Source organism: Pinus tabuliformis, chromosome 1_2 (genome assembly GCF_031772625.1).
Source record: "Pinus tabuliformis cultivar Carrire ecotype Pingquan chromosome 1_2, CPIR1, whole genome shotgun sequence".
NCBI classification, from domain to species: Eukaryota; Viridiplantae; Streptophyta; class Pinopsida; order Pinales; family Pinaceae; genus Pinus; species Pinus tabuliformis.
This window is the reverse complement of record NC_142298.1, coordinates 6,927,686-6,952,872: the sequence shown is the minus strand read 5'-3', so window position 1 is coordinate 6,952,872 and position 25,187 is coordinate 6,927,686. Positions and strand designations below refer to the sequence as shown.

The 25,187-nt window shown below is 36.3% G+C and overlaps 1 protein-coding gene across 1 annotated transcript; it reads right to left on the bottom strand.

The window, feature by feature from the left end:
• Positions 1-3,595: 3,595 nt before the first annotated feature.
• LOC149204039 (protein NUCLEAR FUSION DEFECTIVE 4-like) lies at positions 3,596-4,168 on the bottom strand. Its single transcript, XM_089397015.1, has one exon. The coding sequence runs from the start codon at positions 4,166-4,168 to the stop codon at positions 3,596-3,598; it is 573 nt and encodes a 190-aa protein (XP_089253141.1).
• Between the last annotated feature and the right edge of the window lie 21,019 nt (positions 4,169-25,187).

The window sequence follows — 25,187 nt, the reverse complement described above, 5'->3', positions numbered from 1 at the left end:
TACCTCATGTCATGGTTATCTCATGTATTTACTTGAAATTGTTAAATTGATGGATGAAAGAACTAATTGATGTTATAACAGTTCAATGGAGAAGGTGGTGATCATTCATGTCATGTTCCATAAGAGTTTTTAGTCATTCATGCTCTGTCTTGTATCCTAAACCTGTAGATTGCATTGATGCCAAATGTTTGACTAAATGTCATTCCTAGTTGGGGATGGTCAGGCCTAGTCTTGAGGTTGATTTTTGGTTTATTAGTCTTGTCATCATGTCTTTGATGGATTCTGAAAGTTATAACAAGTTCTGGGAAGTTGCTAGAATTTTGGGCTAGAAAAGTGCCTTGAATTCCATGGACACTGTCACAGGTTTGCTGGAAAAATTCCCTGGACATTGGCTTGCATCATTTTGAGAGCTTCTAGAGGTCCCTAGACATTGGCATGTTTATAGCATGAGAGCATTCAAAGGTCAAGAGGTCTGAAAGATCACTGGGACCCAGGGGCAGGATGTCTGAGTCGTTGAGATGTCTCCTAGGGGTGTTGTTGTTGATGTGGAAGGTATGGTTGATGTTTTCCATCAGTTCCATTTCCTTAAGGTCATGAAGGAGGTTGAATCCCTACATATTGGCCTCTCTTGTCGCATGTTTACCCTAATTTGTCGGTTACTTGCGTAGATGTGGGAGGAAGGTAGTTACATCAATCGGTCTATTCAAATCATCCTAAGTCCATGTACCACATTAATTTGTCCCATCTTAGTCCATTTATTCAACTCACCTTTGTTTATCCATCAAATTCACCTGGATTGACCCAATCCTCACAAATATGCCTATATCTACCTAAATCCCTCTAGCTAATCCCACCAAAGCACCCAAGCGTGTTTCATGGATGTGCATTGATGGATTCATTGCCAATGTTTTATTCCAAATGAATGTATATTATGATTGTGATCAATAATTACTTGTGTCAAAAGGCACTTCAACCATCTAGCACAACCCCTAAGTGGGGACTACCCAACTTCATGAGTCCATATATAGTCAAAATAGTTAATTCATCAATCTCTCTAGGCCACTCATGTCCATCATGTCAACTACATGTTTGAAAATCAGGATACATGTTTTAACCTTCTCTCCTTTTCCATCCAACTTCTCTTCCAAGCCTATCTTGGTGCATCCAACTAGCGTAAATTGCCACTACCTATGGTGCATATAGTCTATGAAAAGGGGAATCCAACATGTCCATGGCATACCTTGACAATGGGCCAAGGAACCCCAATTGACAACTAAGGCATCAAACATTTATCATGTTTATCTGTGCTATTCAAATCACTAATTTGTTTTTCCTGTGGATTCACTTAAAATCACTCAAGATTAAGGCCATAGAAAAGGTGTCCATATGTTTACATTATGGTTTTTATTGCTACAATATCATAATTGTATGTAGAGAATTAAATTGTGTCATTTACTAAACATTGTGTTTCTTAAGAAAATAATATCCCTTATACATAACCTTAAGATGTGCCTACCTTAAATTGGTTATTACCATCACTAATAGATTTTATTAAGACTTTGTATGATTTTTATACTTGGTCATTGTTTCTCTACTTGTTCTAGGGTATAATTACTAGATTCCATTTCCTTGTAAGAAATATTTAATGATAAAGATTGTATAAACATAGATTTAGTCATTGATAATATCATATAGAAAGGTGAGATGATTTTAGAACTCTTGGTATTGGTTGAAGAAATATCACATAGGTTTACATAGAATTAACACAAGCCTTGGTTGAGAACTAGCACAACTAGATAAAAATATAGCAGTTAAAGTATAGAAAGAATTGAATAGCCCACAATAAACTTGAGACACATTAAAATAAAAGTAAATGTTATATTGAAATGGTTTTGTTAATTAATTTTATTAATCTTTTCTATAATGAAAATAGATGATTTACAAAAATAATTTAATTGAAACTATGTACAAACATGTCTCACCTTAGTGAACAAGAGAATACTAATTTATCATGTTAATATTTAAATTTAAAATTGATTGATTAATAAACATTATACTTTCTAAAATATAATATGATATTTCTTATTTACATTAGAATTTAGAAAATTAATAAACCCACATAAAAAAATGCAAAATTTCTATATAAAATTATATAATCTTCTAAAGAAAGATTATAATTATTTACAAATTTTATAATATTCTTAAAAAAAATTACAAATTATTATATTTAAAAAATGTTTCAATTCCCGTTATTTTACTTATATATTATCACACGTTTTTAATATATCTATATATTAATTTTGTTATTAAATTCAATATATTATTTAATATACTTAAATTTTCATTAATAATTAAATATTTGAAATGTCTTTATATATTTTATTTAATTTAAAGATTAATTTTTAATATTACTAATAAATATTTATTAATTAACTATAATTAACAATGATTTTATCTGTACGTATAACTAAGCTCAACAATAGTCATCAAATACAAAAGACTAAAAAAAATGATACATTAATATACTATGTATTGTAAAAAAGAATAATGATAATAAAAAAATAATGATAATTACAAATCACATTATGTTATGATAATTACAAATCACAATATGTTATATAGTGTAAAGTGTAAAGTGGTAAAAGCTAAAAAGTTATTGATAAAAACTGAGATATAAAAATATTAATATACCATTTATATTAATGAATAATTGGTTATAAATTAATAAGACAAAGTAGGGCACATAATATATTATTTTTCTTATCACAAGAGAACCATGATATATTATTTAATATCATATATCATATAAGTTGTAAAATGTAAAACTAGATCACACCCATAAACATTAATAAACATTTTTTAAATAATTAATATATTAATGATTATGCTTAACATTAAGGAGTGTATGAAACCTAACCATGAAAATGGAGTATAGAAACATTAATTTTCAAAATCTGAATGAGTAAAATCCCACTAACATATTACATAATATTGTTTACAGGGATGTAAGATGCAGCCTCACCAATGAGCCATTTAAAATTTTCGCTGGTTCCAACTTCATAATTTGTGTGTTAATGTTTGCAACAAGGCTGTGGTACCAACAATTCTAGACGCTGAACAAATAAACATTCTAAAACCTGCTATGACCCATGATCTTTTGCCTTTACTTTGGGATACCCTTAAAAACTTCGTTCACAAGTTTTATATTCCTAACTAGCTTTATTGCTTCCCTGCTGTCAGAATTTCAACCTTGCCAGCCAGCACGTTCCTTTGATTATCATGTTCCGCTTTTTTTATAACATGGGATGCTGTGTTCTCTGGCTCTTTAAACTTGGCATATATATCACCTTTGTAGAATTGCCTCGTTCTCAACACAAGAACGAACGAGACGAGAGCTCCAAAGACTGTCACGAGTGTCATAATGATAAACGAAAGCTGAAAACATTTATGCCCAGTGCAAGTAAGGGCGCTCACACAGGAACAAGTTCCAAGAGCAGTACGCTGCTTTCTCGTCTCTTGGTCATACATGTGCCCCCACAACTCTGACAGACGGAAGATAAGATGCCAAGGGGCTCGCAACCGCTCCAAAATTCTCTCAACTTGAGACCAAATATATCTGAGATGACTGCAAGATGACTGCATACATTACAGGCCATGGAGCTCCAAAACAGAGTCCAATTATAATGGACGCTATGTACAGTGATCCCGGAAGAGCAAAGGCTATGAAAATATGTGCAATGCAAGCAATAAGCATAATTATGGTCAACATCAGCAGCCTGGGAAATCTATACTTCTGGAGAAGAATTTCCGATAAAAACCCAGAAACAACGTGGCCTAGAAAATTGGATATGCTAATAAGAGCAACAAAAGTGGTTATATTCTGGTGAGTGTAACCAAGAGATTTTCCAATCTGTCCCATATTATCAATGGCGGTCAGAGTTGATCCAACCCCACAAATACTGGCTAAAAAAAGAATCAGCATATCTATGCTTACTAGAGCTTGACGAATTGTGAGGTCGTCTCCTCTTTTGGGGCTTTTGAAGAATTTCACAATACGCGATACAACAGGAGCTCTTGTTCTCATTTCATCGTTATTGTGAGTAATATACTCTGTGCCGCTCATCGATTTTCCTTCATTGATCTCTGGGCAATGTTGGGGATCCTTCATCTCTTCATTTTCTTGTGTAAGCACAGTGATTTTGGTATGATCACTATGGTTGAGACTGAGGTCTCGGTGGAAATATGTTGCTGCTTCTTTTTATCCATCTCTGCCTTAGCAATCACTACAAGACGAAGCGAAAGAAAAACCACAATAACTGCAACAGCAATTCTGTAGCCTGCATTAGGGAAATTCTTCCGCGTATTCTCGACTACGATTAGAACCATAAGAAACACCACTAATCCTAGAGCTATCTACAGAAAGTGGTAGAATCGCTTCAGTTTATTTTTTTCCGTGGTGTGATTTTGTAGGACGAACTATAAACATTACAATCAGAGAAACAGCACTAGGCAACTAGCCAAGAAGAAGAATCACACCAGCCGATCCACTGGCACTACGCCCATAAATTGCATAGTAAATCTGAGTGAAAATTGTTCCACTCAAACCCACAAATCCTTTCAGAATCCCCAACACAACTCCTCGGCTCCGAGGGAAATTCTTGACACATGTAACCAGAGATCCGGTGTTGGAAAATGTCTGAGAATTAGCTCCGATGGTCATATACAAATACGTCTGTCATAACTTGGGCTTGGCAATTCGTCGGGGTACAGATAACCATACCAATGAATACCCAACGATATTCATGACGCCTCCAACACCAAGACCAACCCATGGAGGGAAGACTTCATTGATGAGACCTGAAACAATGATCCTTGAAAAATGTCAAGGTATCGAATGTGCTCTGATCATAGCCTAGGGAGGTTTTTATTGCTTGTGAGTAATCCCCAAATATGTAAGTCCCACCAGCACATGACATAATAAGGAACGACACAAATAGTACAAACCATCTTCCCATCACTACTATTTTGGCCCAATCAAACAGCTCGCTCCCCTGCATCATTTTTACCAGAGCAACATAGAGGAAGAACCTAAATTTCTTTCTGATCGAATGTCTTACAGGGCACTCACCAGAATATAAGCACCTTTGATGTTCTTATTAGCATATGGAATTTTCTAGCCGCGTTGTTTCTGGGTTTTTATCTGAAATTCTTCTCCACAAGTATAGATTTTCGATCCCAAGCAAAAATGCGTTGGGAGTCGAATGTTTACCACGAGACAACTAAACCCAATGACGGGAATCATTCGTTGCGCACTTGCTTAAATAATAAATTGAGGATTTGAATTCGTAGAACGCGAACTACCTCAGAAGAGTTGGGTGTGGTAACGTATAGAGATCAAAGAGATTCGAAAACGAACTTTGTGGGAAATCATAATGTGGATTTTCAAAAACGTGTATCGCGTATAGACTGCCCGCGTAGTCTAACGAGGCAGATGATTTGCTGGGAAAGTTATGGAAATTGCAATTATATTTAGAGAAAATTTAGCAAGGGTTTTTGTAAATTCAAGTGATAATTGTTAAACTTCAAAATTTTAAATGTGCTAAATGTTTTTGATGGTGCTGAATCTATTTCCACCATCAAAAATAAGATTCAAACATTATCTCTAAAAAAAATTACCTCCTAACAATTCCTCCCCCTCTTTATGAGTTTTAAATAACTCATAGACTAGACTGTCGCCTAGTTCTCATAGACTAGACTGTCGCCTAGTTCAAATAGACTAGACTGTCGCCTAGTTCTAAGTCTTTAGCACGCGGGCGTTGACTTTTTAAATAATAGTAGCCTATAGATTAAATAATAGATCTGTCCCTAATCTTCGGGAGAAACAGAAAAAAGGTTTTGAAATAAATGTAGTGGCTCATTCAGGCTCCTAACGAAACTTGCATCAAAATTCGGGACACTTCATTATCACCATGACCTTCCCGCTTAATTTGGGATGATGGCATGACGGTTTTGTGATGCGGAAAAATTATTATTATTATTAAAATAATAGTAAAATTAATATTTTTATAATATATTATTAATTTAATTATTTAAATTAAATAGTTGGTAAATATAGATAAATTTTAATTTATTATGAATATTAAATAATTTTTTTAAATATATTTTAAATAGTTAAAGTTAAAAATAAAAATAAAAAATTACTAGCTTATAGTTTGTTTTAAATTATTATTATTATTTTAGATATCATTTTTGAATAGTTTATTTAGCACTCATTGCATCACATGATACTCACAGGGGTGAAGAACTATTATTATTATTATTATTATATAATTCTTAATCATGAAGATTTACTTTCATTTTATCACATCATTTTTTAACCTATAAATATGCTTTGTTAAATACAATGGGAAAATACCATAGCTTATTAATACTATATGCCCAAAAAACCAGGATAGTTTTTTAACTAATCAATTTAGGGGGCAAAATGGGCATAACTACTTTGGAGATAAATCTCAATTTCTAATTTGTATATACTATTATGAATATTATATAATATTCCGTGGAGGTTCAATCACTACCATCCACCCAATAATTATTAATAATTAAATTAAAATTATGGAATACCTATTTCAAATTAAATAGAATAATTATTTTCTTAAAAATATATTTAAATAAAAATTTAATGATATAAAAAGTGAAGGCTTTTACTAAGGTGTTCATCCTAAGACATGTTGTAGTGTCTCTAAATGAGTATAAACATTTAATAAGTAGATGTTGTAGTGGTTGTAAATGAGTATAAATGTTTAGATGTAGCTTAGTATGATAGAGATGTTATAGTGTCTATAAAATAAAGCGCTAAATAATATAATGATAATAATAATAAAGAGTTCTACTCAATTAAAAATGTAATAAAAAAAATTAATTGTTTGATTTAATTTGTTATATTCAGACCTCCAAAACACTCGGCTAAAGATCAAATCTTCCAAATATATATTTATACTTAATTAATACATATATAAAATTGTCCGTGAGTGGTAATACAATTGGCAAAAAGCATGTTAACAAGCCCTTATGTATCCAACATATAAATAAACATATAAACTTCAAAAATATATATATATATATATATATGAAATGGCTCTTCTCCAAATCCTTTTTTTATCTAATAGAATTTTTTTTAAGTTACTTTATATATATATATATATATATATATAAAAGTGAAATGGCTCTTCTCCAAATAATTTTTTAGCTAATAAAATTTTTTAAAAGTATATATATATATATTAAAAATAACATTAAAAATATTATTACTTCTAAGTTCAAAGGAAAAATGTGGTGTGAGGAAGATTTAGCAGTTAAAAGAAAATTAAGATATTATAAGGAGGTTATCAACCCCACCCTAGAAGATAAAAACTATCTCTCTGTTTTAACTAGCTCAACGAAGAAAATTAATATAGCCAAGATTAGAACGAACTCTCATGTGCTCCATAGTGAAACGTTGGGCAGTTCCTAAAACACCATGGAGGGAAAGGATCTATCATCTCTATGAGAATATGAACATCATCCTCACTTCCTCTTAGAGTACTCGACGTACAACCACATTAGATCTCAGTTTCATAATCTTTGTTGCAATACTGACCTTCCTAGCATTTTACGATGTCAAAATTATAGTGAGCTCGGGAGGCTTCTCTCCAAACTTTTTGAGCATAAAAATAAAATCATAAATCAAACTAAATAATTAGTTTCTTTAGGTCCGATAGACCAAAGTTTGGTCTTAGTGCACATTAACAACCACCATCATCATTATCGTATGTTTATTACATTAAAAATTTTAATTAGAAAAATTATAAAACTTATAATTATATATATTAAGAACATTTAAATATAATTAATAATTATATATATTAACAATATTTTAATACAGGTGAAAATAAGAATTTGTGAAATTTATATAAATATGAATATTATCATTAACAATTAATATCCATTTATCTTAATTCCAAATAGACCTAGCAAGTATTTTGAATTTTGATATTTTGATTCCTCTTACAACATTGTTAATCACGACATAAGATGGATCTTTCTAGTCATAATTATGATTAAATTCTAATTTGATAGTGTAAAGAAGTATAAAAGTCAATTTTAATTTTAATTTTAAATAATCAAATTTTTAATTATTTAAATAACTATAAAATTAAATAAATTTGTATTTAAAATAATTTAGCAAACCATTAATTATAATGTAATTTTATGTTTTTTTATAAAATTACTTTATTCAACAATTTTGTACACCGGAAATGTGTAGGTGTTACATTTGGCTATGTTGAATTTATAACAAGTAAAAAATTGGTAAACATTTACATGTTTGCTCCATTAAATAATAATAAAAGATTAAAAGTAATATATAATCTCATATAGCAAAGGTGTTGTATAGTCAGTAGAAAATTAAAGGGTAATAAAAATAATAAAATTCAATTTCTTATATTGTAATTTTATTTGTATTAACAAAATTTCCAACAACTTTTTAGATAAAAGAAAATCATAATATACACATCATATTAAGAAATATAACATATAAGTATGAATTAAAATAATAATTATATAACTATATTTAAATTTAATTAACATGGATAATCACGTCCACTTTACCATAGATATTATTAACTTGTACATAGATTTTGTTACAATACCATGGTTGATCAATACCACTTGCATAAAGTCATCTCTCACTTCAAAATAAAAATATTTTATATATGTGTTACTCAAATTTAATTTTATATATTTTTTTAATTAAGTATAAAAGTAAAATGATTATAGGTACTTTTGAGATATATCTAACCTAGAATAGAGGGTAATGGGGTGTATTGTTAAGTCACTATGTTACGTGAAGGTCATCACAAAAGATCTATCCATGTTAAGTTTTGGTGTAGCCTAAGGCTAGGTGCTATGCTCTTGACTTAGATGCCCCTCAGTCCGGGGAAAATCTAGCCATGTTAAGTTTTGGTGTGGCTAAGGCTAGGTTCTATCCTCTTGTGAATTTGACGACTTAGATATTCCTAGGTCGGGGTTTCTCATGCCACAGGTGACAAAAAAAATAATATGAAAGCGATGGTTTAATGTCCTATTATATTATGTCATGATCAAATTGCATAAAAATAAAAATTAAATTGAAAAAATAAATAAATCAATAATATAGTTATTAATTATTATTAATTAAACTTCGGCCTGGAGTATGTCGTAAAACTGCTTCTGCTTGGCTAAGAGCTCGTCTTCCTCGGACGTAAGGAAACAGGTTAACGGCCCAAGACCCAGAGGCATCTGGCAGGAGTGAAAGCCTGCTCCCTTACGGACCACCAGCGGGTTATTACAGGTGGCGTGGTTTTCCTTGATAACGGTGATGAGTCAAATCGACATTCGCGGATAGCAGCCAGAGATGGTTGTCCTCACTGTTGGTTTGACACCTGAGTTTGATAGGTTTTGCCACCTTCGGAAAAAAAAAAAAAAATTATTATTAATTAAACCAAAACTTTTCCATTTTAAGCTAGTGATTTAATCTCTCAAGACTTAATAAATCCATAATTAAAAATAGATCTAGACTCATTGTAAAACTAGTATTAACTATATTATATAATCTTGTATTCATAATATGATTATCTAATATTATTACAAGTATTTTTATATTTAAATTATATATATATATATATAATTAAATTTTCAAAAATTAATATTAATTTAAATATAAAAAATCTAAAAATAATGGAAGGTTAGAAAAATCCAAAATATTTAGTTAATAATGTTAATGGCAAACACTTTAATTTTGTATTCTTTTATTACTTAAAGCTAGTGATATGGAAAGTCATACTTCTCTATGCTTTCTTTTGATTGTCCAATTTCATCGATCCTTTTTATTTATGAGTTAGTAAAAATAGAAAAATATAAGCATATACTTTAAATTAATTATTTAATAAAAATAAGCAATTATAAAAATATATTTATAAAAACGTCATTTAATTAATTAGTCAAGAATATATTTTTAACATTATAAAAAAAATTAATATATTATTTATAAAAATAATATCTAAATTAAAAAATAAAAAACACAAACACACAAACCAGTAACTAGTGCAACTACCTCTTCCTTTATAGTCTCTAATAAGGTATATCGATCCATTTTAAAATTTTGGGAATTTCTTATTCAAATGTTTAATGGGGAGCCAGATTCACACGTCACCCGCTAACAACAGCATCTTAGCACATGGACAATTATTAAATACAGTGACCCCAATATCCCTTGTTATAGTCTTCAATAACGTAAATCCAGACATTTTAAAAGTGTTGATGTGGAACATGCACAATTATTATATTTGCGGCAGACATTCATTGTATGTATAATGTATTTAGTTTTGCTTTTGATGTTTATTAGTTTGTTTTCTTACTAAACATACAATGTATTTAGTTGTGTTTTTGAGGTTTATTAGTTTGCTTTTATTAGAATCTTTTGCGTTCAATATTATGAATTTTCTATGAGTTTTTAGTAATTTTTTAATTTATTATATTTCTTTAGTTTTATTTTTTTTATTAATTTTATGAATTTTTTTTTTTTTTAATTTTATGATTTGTTTATTTATTTAAGTTTATGATTTTTTAAAAGTATTGGGCAATAAAACTTGTGATTTTGTATTTAATTTTATGATTTAATTTTTATTTTTTTATAAAAAAACTAATATTAATAGTGATTTTATAAATGATATGTGATGTAATAAATTTTATTACAAAATTGTTAATTTTTAATTTTCTATTAAAATATAATATATAAAATCCCTATCAATATAAAATAATCTATTCCAAGGTGATTGTGAAATTTTAATACTAAGTTATCTTGTTTATATATACAAAAATGTGGATTTTCATATAAATGAAATTAAATATATTTTTTTCTCTAATTATAAATGTTTATTTTCTTTTCGGGTTTTATAAAAGAACTATTTCGCTAAGTGGAAGTGGAAGAGGACTCAAGCTCAAGCAAACAGAGCAAGACTAGTTGGGCTCATAGCAAAGGCAATGAGTTTGATTGTTACCTGTGGAGACATATAGGAAATTTTCCATAAAAATCATCATGTCTCTGAAGATTATGGATTTAGCTCACCCTAGATAAGATCACTATCAACAATTGGATAGGTTGTGTTTTGGCGGCTACAAGCACCCTCCAAAATTTTGCCTTCACTTCATTTTGGAGCCTCCCTCCTTAAATCTTAGCATCTTGTCTTACACTGCCCAGGTACTTGTGCTTTCATTGAGCTTTATCTTTCACTTTACAGCTTGTGCTTGGTTACTTTCTTTGCCATCTAAGCACAAGCTAACCTTGTGACTTGGTTGCAAACTGATTCTAGCACTGCCTTTATGATCTGCGCAACCCTTCAGGGAAACCAACCTTCCTCTTATGAAATGCGCAATGCAACCCAACAGTCAGGTTCGGCTCCAGAATTGCGCAGACCAAACTGGAAGCTTCTCTTCAGCTGGGAAACTGCACAAAGTAGTCTAAGCCAGCAAGTGAGCCTTCAGATCCACAATTGCACAGAGCCAAATGATAGCATGCCTTTAGCTGGGAAATTGCACAGAGCCTGAGAGGTAACCTAGAGCCACTAGGTCTAGAAATTACATTGAACCCACCTTTTTGAGAAACTGCTCAGTGCATGAACCAGAGAGTTGCCTGGTCCTTCCCAGAATTGCGTAATATTTCAAGGTAGTGCATATCAGTTTTCCTGAAAAAGAAAAAAGCTAAGAGGAAAATCATCAGTAGGAAGTAGGGATCTATAAGTAGTTTCCTAAAGGGGACACATTGTCATCTTTATAAGTTTCTTCCAAGTGTCATTGATGTCCTTGATCTCAAGGATATGTGTCATGGAATCGAATTTTCTCAACTCTATGTAATGGATGCCTTTAGAGCTCACTTATACATTCTCTTGTGAAGCTCTAGCTCCCTAGGAGATCAAGGAGCCTTCAAAGCATTATCATTGCTTTTCGGGGTGAGTTTCATTTTTATCACCTTTTGCTGCTTTTTCACTTGCTTTTGTATGTTTAGCTTGTGATAGTGTTGTTTCACTCGTTTTGTTGAATGACCGCTAGCGTTTTAGCTTTTATTAGCTTATATAAGTGTTGTTTCAAGTTATACATTTTCTTTCCTAAGCATCGCATGAGTTTTCCCATATTTGCACCAATGGTCGGCGTTGCGGTGACTCCCTTCACATGCTTCATGTTCATTCAGTTTAATCGATTAATGCACTTGTTTCACATGCATACATCACATCATCCTTTAGACCTGCTTGTTTGCATACTCCCCATGGACAGATATGGGCTCCCCTTTCCCGGATCTCACATCTCACTACATGCACTCCGCAATCTAGGAGCTCAAGGCATCAACCTTAGCTTTTGTAATTGTGTAGAGTTGGTCCTGTGCTAACTCCAATTATGCACTATGCATTCCAGGAGCTAGTCTCCCAACTTGGCCAGTAAGACTATGCAATACATAGTCTCTCCCAAGACCTGTCCTAGATTGAACTGTGCATTGTGCAGTTCCGTCTTCAAGCTTCCACACTTGCTACTGGGACTACGTGTTACACAGAATTTTGTCATTGTCCCTGTACTCCCCGTTCCTCAATCTTGGAGGACCTATACAGTGAAATCTATATGATTTCCCATCATGAAGAGCATGCCTTTACATCCCTATTCCTGTGTAGAACATTCCCCTCTTTCGTAATTTCCCAACAATCTTCCTTCAATTCCAATTTTTGAGACTGGCGCTAGTAATCAGTTCCTCCCCCACACCGATTTGTAGAGTTTGAAACCAGACCTAGTGCCGAACGGTGCAAGTGAGCCCTTCCTCACTCATGTCGATCCTCTTTTGCCAAGTTTCTAAAAATAGAGTTGAAGCTTCCATCTCTAGAAGCTTCGTGAATGGATGTCTAGTAAATGGTTGGGTTGGATAGAGTCGAGGGAGTCTGTTTGGTCTCCTTTCCCATATAAGTATGGAACAGACCAAAGAGATAATCCCTCTCCCATCATAAGAGGAACCATCTCCCCTCCATCAAAGCTATATAAACTCCTCCATTTCCTAGCTGAACTAGTCTTTTCTGGAGCTTGAATAACCAGGAAGATATCTATAGCTTTTGCCTTCTAGTTTGTGTGTGTAAAGGGAGAATAGTGTGTTTGGTTTGGTTTGGAATTAAAGGGAAGAAGCCTTAAACTTCCGTTGTTGAGGCTAACCATGAGATTTTAGAAGTGGTGTTGGAACTCAGATATGTCAGAGGAGACCTGCAACGTTAAGGCTTTGGTTGTATCTCTTTCAGAGCTTTATATCAATACAACTAATGATTTATTTCCTAAATTTAGTGTCATATTACATTTGATGGCTTAAGATTCCTTGACTTTTTAAGTAAATTGAAGGCGATTATATGCTATTATGCATGCTATGCCCTCTTCTCTCTTCCGGATGCTCCTTTTTCCCCATCAAGGGAAAATTGTCATAGTCAGCCAGTTGTCTTTCTTCGCTTCTTCTTCCTCAGATGGAAATGTCCCATACATGAAGCATACCGGTGCTCCTTATGAGAGAGTGGGGGCTGGAATTTTTAAAGATCCCACCTTGATGAGTGTTTTTCCTCTCCCACTTCTGCATGTTGCCTCAGTCAACATGATCTTAGTTAAGTTTGATCCTTGGGTGATTCCCTCTCCTGATCTTGTTGATACATGGGGTGATGTCATGCCATTAAGCCTTGTTGAGATCAATTATGAGGAGATTGTTTCGGCTTCCGCTTCAGTACCTACTGATCATACTGTTTTGAGTGTGTCTCTTGACACGTATTCTCAATCCCCATGGCTTAGTTCTTTGGATTCCCCCGATCCCTTAACCAAGACTTTTCCTTTTGACGAAAGTATCATGGAAATAATGTCTCTGGAGGAAGCACTATGGAATGATACTCATAATCGTTCCTCATTCTTACCTGGCTCGGCGGTCATGTCTACCACTCCTTAGAAGTTCTCTTCTTGTTTCCTGACCTAACCACTTCAAATGCCTATTATGACTCATGAAGTTTCATCAGAAGGAAAGTTGGGTAATATTACCCCAGGATTGCCTATTGACATTTCAATTTTCCTTGACACTGTCAAGATCTTTCAACTGGGGGCACCTTTTTCTCATCATGTGTTTAGGTTTGCCTCATTTCCTCTAGTTTCTACTGTCAACCCATTATTGCAATGAGGTTCTCATCTTACAACTCATAACCCTCACTTGGCCAGGGGGCATGGGGGCATAGCCTTTTATGAGTTTTACTCTATTATTTGGCTGAGTTCATGTTTACACGCCATGTCAATGGTAAAACTCCAGTTTTCCTCATTGTTGATTGATTACCCGAGTCTGGAAATGGACTCTGTTATGAAGTACTATGCCTAAGTCATCTCGCATGGCTACTTTTGTACATACGTTTGTTTTTCATTTTTGTTCAAGTTTGGTTTGGTGTGTTTTTCAAGCAACTTTCCTACTTATTATGTCTTCACTTTTGCAGATGTCTATGACTCCTTACGTTGGTTTCGCTGATGGTGCTTTCCGTAGTACTCAGAATCTATCTTCCGTGGCATGGGCTATCTATGCTCTGAATGGTGAGTTGATTGATCTTCAAGGTATTTGTTTGGGTCAAGCAACTAATAACATTGCTGAGTATAACACAATTATCGAACTCTTGTCAAAATCTATCGCACTTGACATTCAGGAAATGGTTGTTAACCTCGATTCACAGCTTGTTGTTCTTCAGCTGAATGGGAAATATTCCGTTAAAAACCCTCACATATTAAGAATGTATTTGCGTATTCGTCTATTGGAAGTAAATTTTGATTACATCACATATCATCATATTCCTAGGCATATGAATACATTAACAGATGATTTGGCTAATTATGTGTTAGACAAACATTTACGCAAAATGTGAAAAAACAAAACATTGTATCATAGTAAACAGGATATATATATATATATATATATATATATATATATATATATATATATGTCGATATTGTTTGAGTGTCATACATAAAAAGCGCCAAAAGAAATATATGTGTTCAGTACATCTGTGGCTCACAGGCCTCAAAACTATATATGCTAAAACTATGGACTACTTGGCATGGTGCTTATGATAGCACATCATTGCTCGTACTACTCGAGTTAGTAAACGATGCATTCGGTCTGACACTCCCACTGTGTGCCGCTGATACTAGCATTGGATGTCACCCACCTGGGCATACTCTGGGATGCCTCTAGTCAAGTTGTCAAGGTTCCCCGCAATCTCCTCCTCATTATCGACTCCTTCCTGATAAGGAGCGATCTCGAACTACTGAGCGACACGTCTAGCGATTGGGGAAATCCTAGGTGGTCTGTAATAACCCCAGATTATGTAAATATGAAATTTACTATGGTAAAAGACATTAATACAGTTGTTGTTTATGTTTAAAAACAAAACTGTGACAAACTATTTTTGATGAAAGTAATTTAAATATTTTCTTGAAATGCTGGCAGCCTCTAAGAGGTGGATTTAAAAGAAAGAGATCAGTTATATTAACTGATGGAAACTACCCTCCCAAAAAACAGGAAAAGTCCTGGCTGTAGGGGGGAAGTTCTGTGCTGTGTGGACAGACAGAAGGGACCTTTTTTCCAAGAAGAAAAAAGAGGAAAACAAAAAAAGAAGACTGGTTAAGTCTGGTTAGGACCAGATAACCAGGCACAGAAAGTGCACAAATCTTGTTGAGGGCTGGAGGCCTGCAAGATGGCTCGGGGGGAGAATTCCGTCTGAGAGATGGATCTCATGGCTAGGTGGAAGAGCAAAATCAAGGTACAGGTGACTTGTCTGAGAACCCATTTCCGACTCTGGTGAATCAGGTACGGATTCAGACTGCAAGTCCCTGATTGATTATGAATACACAGTGAATTTAGTAGACAGACAGGAGCTTTGTTTTATTTCCTTAATACTGTCTTAATAATATTATAACTGCACAAATGTAGTTTTAGATTAAGGGACTGACTTGTCAGACACCAGACATGGTCCAAACTAAACTCACTGTAAATCTGGTTACATAGATGTATTTAGATAAGACTGGTTCTTGATGTATTGAAGGGTTATTCAAGAACCTGGTTATGAAATAACAGACATAACATAACCTCGTCAGACAGACAGAGGTACCGTCCAAGAAAAGAAAAGCTAACAGTGGAGTAAACCGTGTTGCATACGGATATTAAACAAGTAGATACTGTAATGTAACAGCAGGAACAGGGTTTGAACCTCTGAGTCTGGGTAGAAGACCCGACTGTAGTCGGATTCAGTCTCACCGACAGAAGAGATAACCTATAAACCTACAATTATTAAGACGAATGACTGTTGATGTGGAAACAAGAAACATAAATAAACCATATCAGATGAATAGAGTCTGTTCTGTAACGATGCAAAATAAGAGAGCGAAGATCATTTTGTATTCTGTCATACTACGTTATTAATTCACAGTATTTACAGACAATAATAGAGAACCCAGTTCATTGGAGCATGAAACAAAGACGAGACAAGTATATAAATGCAAGAAAATCCTGTGCATGTTATTCAAAAGAAATTGCAGGTATTCACTTATATACACATTCTCGTAAAGAAAGAAGGAAGTGAAATATTGCTATTTAGATAACCGAATGCATATTGTTCAAAATATTGCCGTATAGTTAACCGAATGCATACTATTCAAAACCTAGAAAATAAGGCAGATGCATAAAGAATACAGAGCGAACGACATGGAATAATCATTATAACCTGAGACAGTTATGAGGATACTGCTATGAAAACGAGCAAAACTAGCAACTAATAATATAAACCCCATACACTGTTTTGGTACGGTGAGAATCACAGAGTATATATATTCATTTGTTATACAAAATGTAAACTGCCCTGAGGGCGCAAATAGAGTCACAGTTCACATATAAATTACAAGGTTCTATATACAGACTACAACAGAACAATACCCGAGTGGTAAAATCTTGAATGTTACAGCTGTTCATACGTTAAATGACTGAAACCTTCAAACAAAGCCTAAATCCATTAACCAGGTCTGCGCGCCACGGCCAGATCCGAAACCCCATGTCTAAGAGCAGATATGGCAAACCAAATCCGGGTATGCCGCAAGGGGGCAACCATACAAACAAAGGAAGACCATAAACACATGTAAACGAACTATGGAGAGTTCCGCCGTGCTTATTAACTAATCTGGCGGGTATGGACTCGACCAGTCACAAAGAAAATTAAATGCAAGTCATGAGGGCTCTCTGAGGAGAATACCTCGGTCAGCGAAGCAAGAAGGCCCTCATTCGAACAGCGGTCTGCAATCATAACCTAAATAGCTTAAAATCGATGAACCGCGAAGCTTTTGTATACAGGAGCAGAGAAACCGAGTTTTTAAAGCTTACCTGTGGCCGCTGCGAGGGTGAAACCGTCATGGATAGCCGCTTGACACCACCGGTGGGGTTGCATAACCCAGCTGCGTGCCCTATGAGCAAAAGAATACAAGTCTGTAAGAAATCGTAACAAATAAACCAACTGTAAATACATGCGGTACACTTAGAATCGAGACCATTACCTGTGTAGTATTGAAGGCGGCCACTGCACAGCTCCGGAGTAGATGCAGGTTAAGTAGATAACGCTGATGAGAATGAACCAGAGGTGGAACGCCGAGACGGAGTCGGAGGAAACAAACGAAAGAATAAACCCCGTGACTGCTTGGTTGAAGTTATGTAATGCCTTAAACCCTCGATCGAACCTCAACCCTTCGATCCATGGGAGAGATCCTGTCCGTCCATGCAAGGCGGGAACGCAAGGCGAAAAGGCCGAGAACACGGTGATCGAGATGTCACATGGCCAGAGGAGCCAAGCAATGCCACCTCTCGCTATAAGGACGGATGTTATTAAGGCAAGGGTGAGTTGGCGCCTGCAAGAGCTGCGGCAGGACCACCAAAGCCTGCGCCTCATTAATACTCACAACTGTTGGGTGGACTAACAGCTAAGTTCCACCGAGAAGTCAAAGGTTACACCGAAACCCATTGACATCATATGTTATTTCCACGCAGCGTATGTAAACCAAGATTACAACAGAAGTTTAACATAGGATTAATAAGCTGTGTAATGTGTGGTAGTAAGTATGTGAATAATTCTATGTGAGTTAAATGTGCGTGCAGACATTAAAGTTGCATCAAGCAATGTATAGCAAGATTAATTATATAGGCGTATATTAATTTTTTTTTTATGTATGTGGTCTAAGGTGTGACAAATTGGTATCAGAGCCCAGTTTCAACACTGTGGCCTCAAGCAAAACATGTTTCACTGTGCAGAAGTGTACACCATGTGTACACATGTAAGTAATAATTTACCTAACTGTTGTTCTGTCTATTTAGGGGTGAAGCACAGAATTACAACAGCTAGCAGTTAAGCCAGAAAGGAGACAAAATGCAAGGACCCGGCAGTAATCCTCGAGAGAACCCAGAGCTGTGGGTACAGTTGGGTGAGGAAACACGAAGTACCAACCTTGCAATCCTGGAAACTGTTCAGGAGTTGAAAAACGAAATGGCACGGTTGCGAGAGGACAACGCGCGTTTGACAGTTGAACAAGAAAGAATTCTGAAGAGTTTGTCGGACAGGCAAAATCCACCTCTATCTAACCCCAGCGCGGAACAACAGAGGTTGACAGAAGAACAAGACTATCAGATTGAACCTGAAAATTCTGATGGCAAGGAGGATCACTCTGATAATGCACCACAGCAGCAGACCTCAAAACGTCAGAAAATGGAACTGCAGGGAGAATTCCGGAAGATTAAACCCCCACATTTCGATGGCGAACAGGAGGAAGCCGCTGAAGCCTGGTTAATAAATATGAATAAATATTTTCAGTTGTATGAGTATGATCATAACTTGAAAGCGAGACTAGCAATCTTCCAGTTACAAGGTAAGGCAACCTTGTGGTGGGAGGAAATCAAGATTGTCAAGGGGGTAAGTGAACGGACCATTACATGGGAGAAGTTCCAGAAATACTTCAAAGAAAGGTACCTGACTGAGCGCTTCTATGATGAGAAGGCAAGGGAATTTCATGACTTAAGACTGGGACAGCAGACCATGGACGAGTTCATTAATCGCTTTACCTCTCTGCTACGTTATGTACCTTACATCAAGGAGGAGAAAGCCAAGGTCCAAAGGTTTGTGAGCAGCTTACCTGCATATATAAGAGAGAGGATTGAGTTTGACAATCCTAGGACCATGGATGAGGCTATTCGTAAAGCAAGGATCTGCTATCAGCAGAGTAAGCAGAAGGGGGATACTTCGAATAAAAGATGGAATGAGAAAAGGAGCAGTCGGATGGTTGGAAGCAGCAAGGGAGGTCGCAGCAATGGAAGTAAGGGAGCTGGTAAAGGATTAAACAGTAGATCTGTAACAAGAAGTGCGCCCCGAGCTAGGCCAGGAAGTGAAACCAGAGTGAGTGAGCAGCCTGTTAGACCAGAAGGTGAGGGAATGACCAGACCTCCAGTTCAATGCTGGGGCTGTGGAGGGCCTCACTATGTTAAAAACTGCCCACAGCGAAAGGGGACAGACCAGATATCCCAAATTCATGAAGCATCGACCGTTGGGGACGTGGCACGTAGTGTACCCAGAATTAATGCAGCTTTGGAGGACCGCCAAGCGGAGTACCAGCCATCTATGGTTGAATTTGAAGGTAAAATTTCAAACCTTTCTATAGCTGTTCTTATTGACCCAGGAGCTACTTTAAGTTATGTTAGCCCAAAAATAGTAGAACAGTGTAAATTACAAGCTGAAAAGTTCAGAAATCCGTGGCTGGTCCAATTAGCTACAGGAGCCAAGAGACGAGTCTTGGCCAAAGTCAATAATTGCTCCTTAACCATAGCAGGGCAGCCAATAGTGGCAGATTTAAATGTACTACCGTTGGGTTCATATGATATCCTGATTGGGATGGATTGGCTGGAGAAACACTGGTCCTTAGTGAATTGCAAGACAAAAACCATTTACTATAAGGATGACCGTGGAGAGCAGCAGGAGTTACAAGGAATCAAACATCCTGTACAAATTCGACCCATAACAGCAACTCAGTTAGCTAAATGCATCAAGAAGAAATGTCAAATCTATGCTATTCAGGTGGGTTACGCAAATCAGAAGGATAAAACTGCCATGTTGGGTAACATTCCGGTGGTGCAAGAATTTGCAGACGTTTTTCCCGAGGAAGTACCGGGATTACCACCAAAAAGAGATGTGGATTTCACCATTGAACTGATTCCGGGGGCAGCACCTGTATCACGGGCACCATACCGTATGAGTGTACCAGAACTAACAGAATTAAAAATGCAACTGCAGGAGCTGTTAGATAAAAATTACATCCGTCCCAGTGTATCACCCTGGGGAGCCCCAGTGCTATTTGTCAAAAAGAAAGATGGAACTTTTCGGATGTGCATTGATTATCGTCAGCTGAATAAGCTCACGATCAAAAATAAATATCCTTTGCCTCGGATCGACGAACTTTTTGATCAGGTGAAGGGAGCGACGGTATTCTCTAAGATCGATCTGCGATCTGGTTACCATCAGATCAGAATTAAAGAGGAGGATATCGCTAAGACCGCTTTCAGAACGCGGTATGGGCATTATGAATTCGTGGTGCTACCTTTTGGTCTGACCAATGCACCTGCTACCTTCATGTGTTTGATGAACAGTGTGTTTCACAGGTTCTTAGACAAGTTTGTGTTGATATTCATAGATGACATTCTGATTTACTCCCGATCAAGAAAGGAGCATGAGGAACACCTTAGATTGGTGTTGCAAACTTTGCGAGAACATCAATTATATGCAAAGTTTAGTAAGTGTGATTTCTTCAAGGAGGAGATACAATACTTAGGCCATGTAATCACAAAGGAAGGAATTGCAGTAGACCCTGAGAAAATCAGAACTATAATGGAGTGGCCCATACCAAAGGACGTGGCAGATATTAGGTCCTTTATGGGGCTAGCAGGTTATTACAGAAGATTTGTGGAAGGCTTTTCAAGGGTAGCATACCCTATCACCTCCTTACAAAAGAAGGGAAAGGTATTTAAGTGGACCTCAGAATGTCAGCGGAGCTTTGAACAGCTCAAGCACTTACTCACCACCGCGCCCATACTAAGTATAGCTGATCCTAATAAGGATTACGTGGTCTGTACTGATGCAAGTAAAGAAGGTGTGGGAGGAGTGCTGATGCAAGAAGGAAGAGTAATTGCATACGAATCAAGGAAATTGAAGGAACATGAGCAGAAATATTCTGCTTACGACTTGGAGCTGGCAGCTGTTATTCATGCACTGAAAATGTGGCGACACTACCTCTTGGGGAGAAAATTTTTGCTGTTAACAGACCACCACAGCTTAACAAATTATTTCAGCCAACCCACTTTGAATGCGAGGCAAGCTCGTTGGGCTGACTTTTTAAGCGGGTTTGATTTTGAAATTAAACATTTAAAGGGGAAGGAGAATCGAGTAGCTGATGCATTGAGTCGAAAGGTACAATGCGTGTGCAAGATTTCGGTCAGTAAGTGGCAGAGTACTCTACTTGAAAGGATAAAAACAGCGGCTGATCAAGATGCTGTTTATCAGCAAATTAAACAGCAAGTACAGCAACTGTCTGGTAAGGAAATACAACAGGGGTATGAGCTAGATGATGCCGGAATGCTGTATTTTAATAAAAAGCTGTATATACCCAATGAAAATAGTCTTAGAAGACTGATTCTGGACGAATTTCATACCAGCCATTATACCGGGCATCCAGGGTACCAGAAAATGGTTACCGCTCTTCGAAAGGAATATTATTGGCCAAAAATGAAGAAGGAAGTAGCTGAGTATCTAGCGCGATGTCTAGAATGTCAACAGATTAAGGCGGAGCATATGCATCCAGCAGGGCTGTTACAACCCTTACCCATTCCAGAATGGAAATGGGAGACTATTTCCATGGACTTTATAACCGGATTGCCTCGAACGAAGAAAAATAATGATTCCATTATGGTGGTAGTGGATAAGTTAAGTAAGGCAGCACACTTCATACCTGTACAATCAACGTATAAGGCTGTGCAAATTGCTCATATTTTCATGCAAAATGTGTTCAAATTGCATGGACTTCCGAAGGTGATTATCTCTGATCGTGATGTTAAGTTCACATCAACCTTTTGGAGGACATTGTTTGCTGAACTGGGAACACAGCTGAACTTTAGCACAGCTTATCATCCCCAGACCGATGGTCAAACGGAAAGAGTGAATCAGGTAGTGGAGGACATGCTGAGAGCATGTGTTATGATGAAACCAACTCAATGGGAGGAATACCTCCACCTGGTCGAATTCGCTTATAACAACGGATATCATTCCTCAACACAGTTGAGTCCTTTTGAGGTTCTGTACGGGCGGAAGTGCCGCACACCCTCAAGTTGGGGTGGACCTGAGGATAGGTTACGAATTGGTCCTGAGATGCTCAAGGAAATGGAAGACACGGTAAAAAAGGTGCGTGCTAACTTAAAAGCCGCTCAGGACAGACAGAAAAGTTTTGCTGATCGAAAAAGAAGGTTCAAAGAATTCCAAGTTGGGGATCATGTGTTTGTTAGAATCCAACCCAGAAGAAGTACCTTGCAGTGGAGCGGGTGTGCCAAACTTGCACCTCGCTATTTTGGACCTTTTCAAATCTTGGCAAGGGTGGGGCCGGTAGCTTATCAACTCGCTCTACCAGGCCATATTAGGATCCATAATGTTTTTCACGTTTCCGTATTAAAACAATACGTCTACGATCCTAAACATGTGATTCAATGGCAGAATGTTCGGGTAAGAATTAATCTGGTCATCCTAGATAAGCTTTGTTCCTAAACAAGAAAATAACTTAATCTGTTGCTGATTGCAGGTCGAGCCGGAAGGCGAGGTTCTGGTCGAACCACTGACCATTCTCGACCGGAGAGAAGTGCAGCTGCGGAAACGGGTTATTTTCCAAGCTAAGGTGCAGTGGCAACATTATGGGCCTGAAGAGGCCACTTGGGAGGATGAGGAACTCCTTAGAGAAGCTTACCCGAATTTGTTTAAGGGTGACGGACATCGGGACGATGTCCAATCACAGGAGGGGGAGATGTAATAACCCCAGATTATGTAAATATGAAATTTACTGTGGTAAAAGACATTAATACAGTTGTTGTTTATGTTTAAAAACAAAACTGTGACAAACTATTTTTGATGAAAGTAATTTAAATATTTTCTTGAAATGCTGGCAGCCTCTAAGAGGTGGATTTAAAAGAAAGAGATCAGTTATATTAACTGATGGAAACTACCCTCCCAAAAAACAGGAAAAGTCCTGGCTGTAGGGGGGAAGTTCTGTGCTGTGTGGACAGACAGAAGGGACCTTTTTTCCAAGAAGAGAAAAGAGGAAAACAAAAAAAGAAGACTGGTTAAGTCTGGTTAGGACCAGATAACCAGGCACAGAAAGTGCACAAATCTTGTTGAGGGCTGGAGGCCTGCACGATGGCTCGGGGGGAGAATTTCGTCTGAGAGATGGATCTCATGGCTGGGTGGAAGAGCAAAATCAAAGTACAGGTGACTTGTCTGAGAACCCATTTCCGACTCTGGTGAATCAGGTATGGATTCAGACTGCAAGTCCCTGATTGATTATGAATACACAGTGAATTTAGTAGACAGACAGGAGCTTTGTTTTATTTCCTTAATACTATCTTAATAATATTATAACTGCACAAATGTAGTTTTAGATTAAGGGACTGACTTGTCAGACACCAGACATGGTCCAAACTAAACTCACTGTAAATCTGGTTACATAGATGTATTTAGATAAGACTGGTTCTTGATGTATTGAAGGGTTATTCAAGAACCTGGTTATGAAATAACAGACATAACATAACCTCGTTAGACAGACAGAGGTACCGTCCAAGAAAAGAAAAGCTAACAGTGGAGTAAACCGTGTTGCATACGGATATTAAACAAGTAGATACTGTAATGTAACAGCGGGAACAGGGTTTGAACCTCTGAGTCTGGGTAGAAGACCCGACTGTAGTCGGATTCAGTCTCACCGACAGAAGAGATAACCTATAAACCTACAGTTATTAAGACGAATGACTGTTGATGTGGAAACAAGAAACATAAATAAACCATATCAGACGAATAGAGTATGTTCTGTAACGATGCAAAATAAGAGAGCGAAGATCATTTTGTATTCTGTCATACTACGTTATTAATTCACAGTATTTACAGACAATAATAGAGAACCCAGTTCATTGGAGCATGAAACAAAGACGAGACAAGTATATAAATGCAAGAAAATCCTGTGCATGTTATTCAAAAGAAATTGCAGGTATTCACTTATATACACATTCTCGTAAAGAAAGAAGGAAGTGAAATATTGCTATTTAGATAACCGAATGCATACTGTTCAAAATATTGCCGTATAGTTAACCGAATGCATACTATTCAAAACCTAGCAAATAAGGCAGATGCATAAAGAATACAGAGCGAACGGCATGGAATAATCATTATAACCTGAGACAGTTATGAGGATACTGCTATGAAAACGAGCAAAACTAGCAACTAATAATATAAACCCCATACACTATTTTGGTACGGTGAGAATCACAGAGTATATATATTCATTTGTTATACAAAATGTAAACTGCCCTGAGGGCGCAAATAGAGTCACAGTTCACATATAAATTACAAGGTTCTATATACAGACTACAACAGAACAATACCCGAGTGGTAAAATCTTGAATGTTACAGTTGTTCATACGTTAAATGACTGAAACCTTCAAACAAAGCCTAAATCCATTAACCAGGTCTGCGCGCCACGGCCAGATCCGAAACCCCATGTCTAAGAGCAGATATGGCAAACCAAATCCGGGTATGCCGCAAGGGGGAAACCATACAAACAAAGGAAGACCATAAACACATGTAAATGCAAAGAAAATTAAATGCAAGTCATGAGGGCTCTCTGAGGAGAATACCTCGGCCAACGAAGCAAGAAGGCCCTCATTCGAACAGCGGTCTGCAATCATAACCTAATTAGCTTAAAATCGATGAACCGCGAAGCTTTTGTATACAGGAGCAGAGAAACCGAGT

Coding starts and splice junctions, on each gene's coding strand:
- LOC149204039 (XM_089397015.1), bottom strand. CDS start 4,168: ATGAAGGATCCCCAACATTGCCCAGAGATCAATGAAGGAAAATCGATG.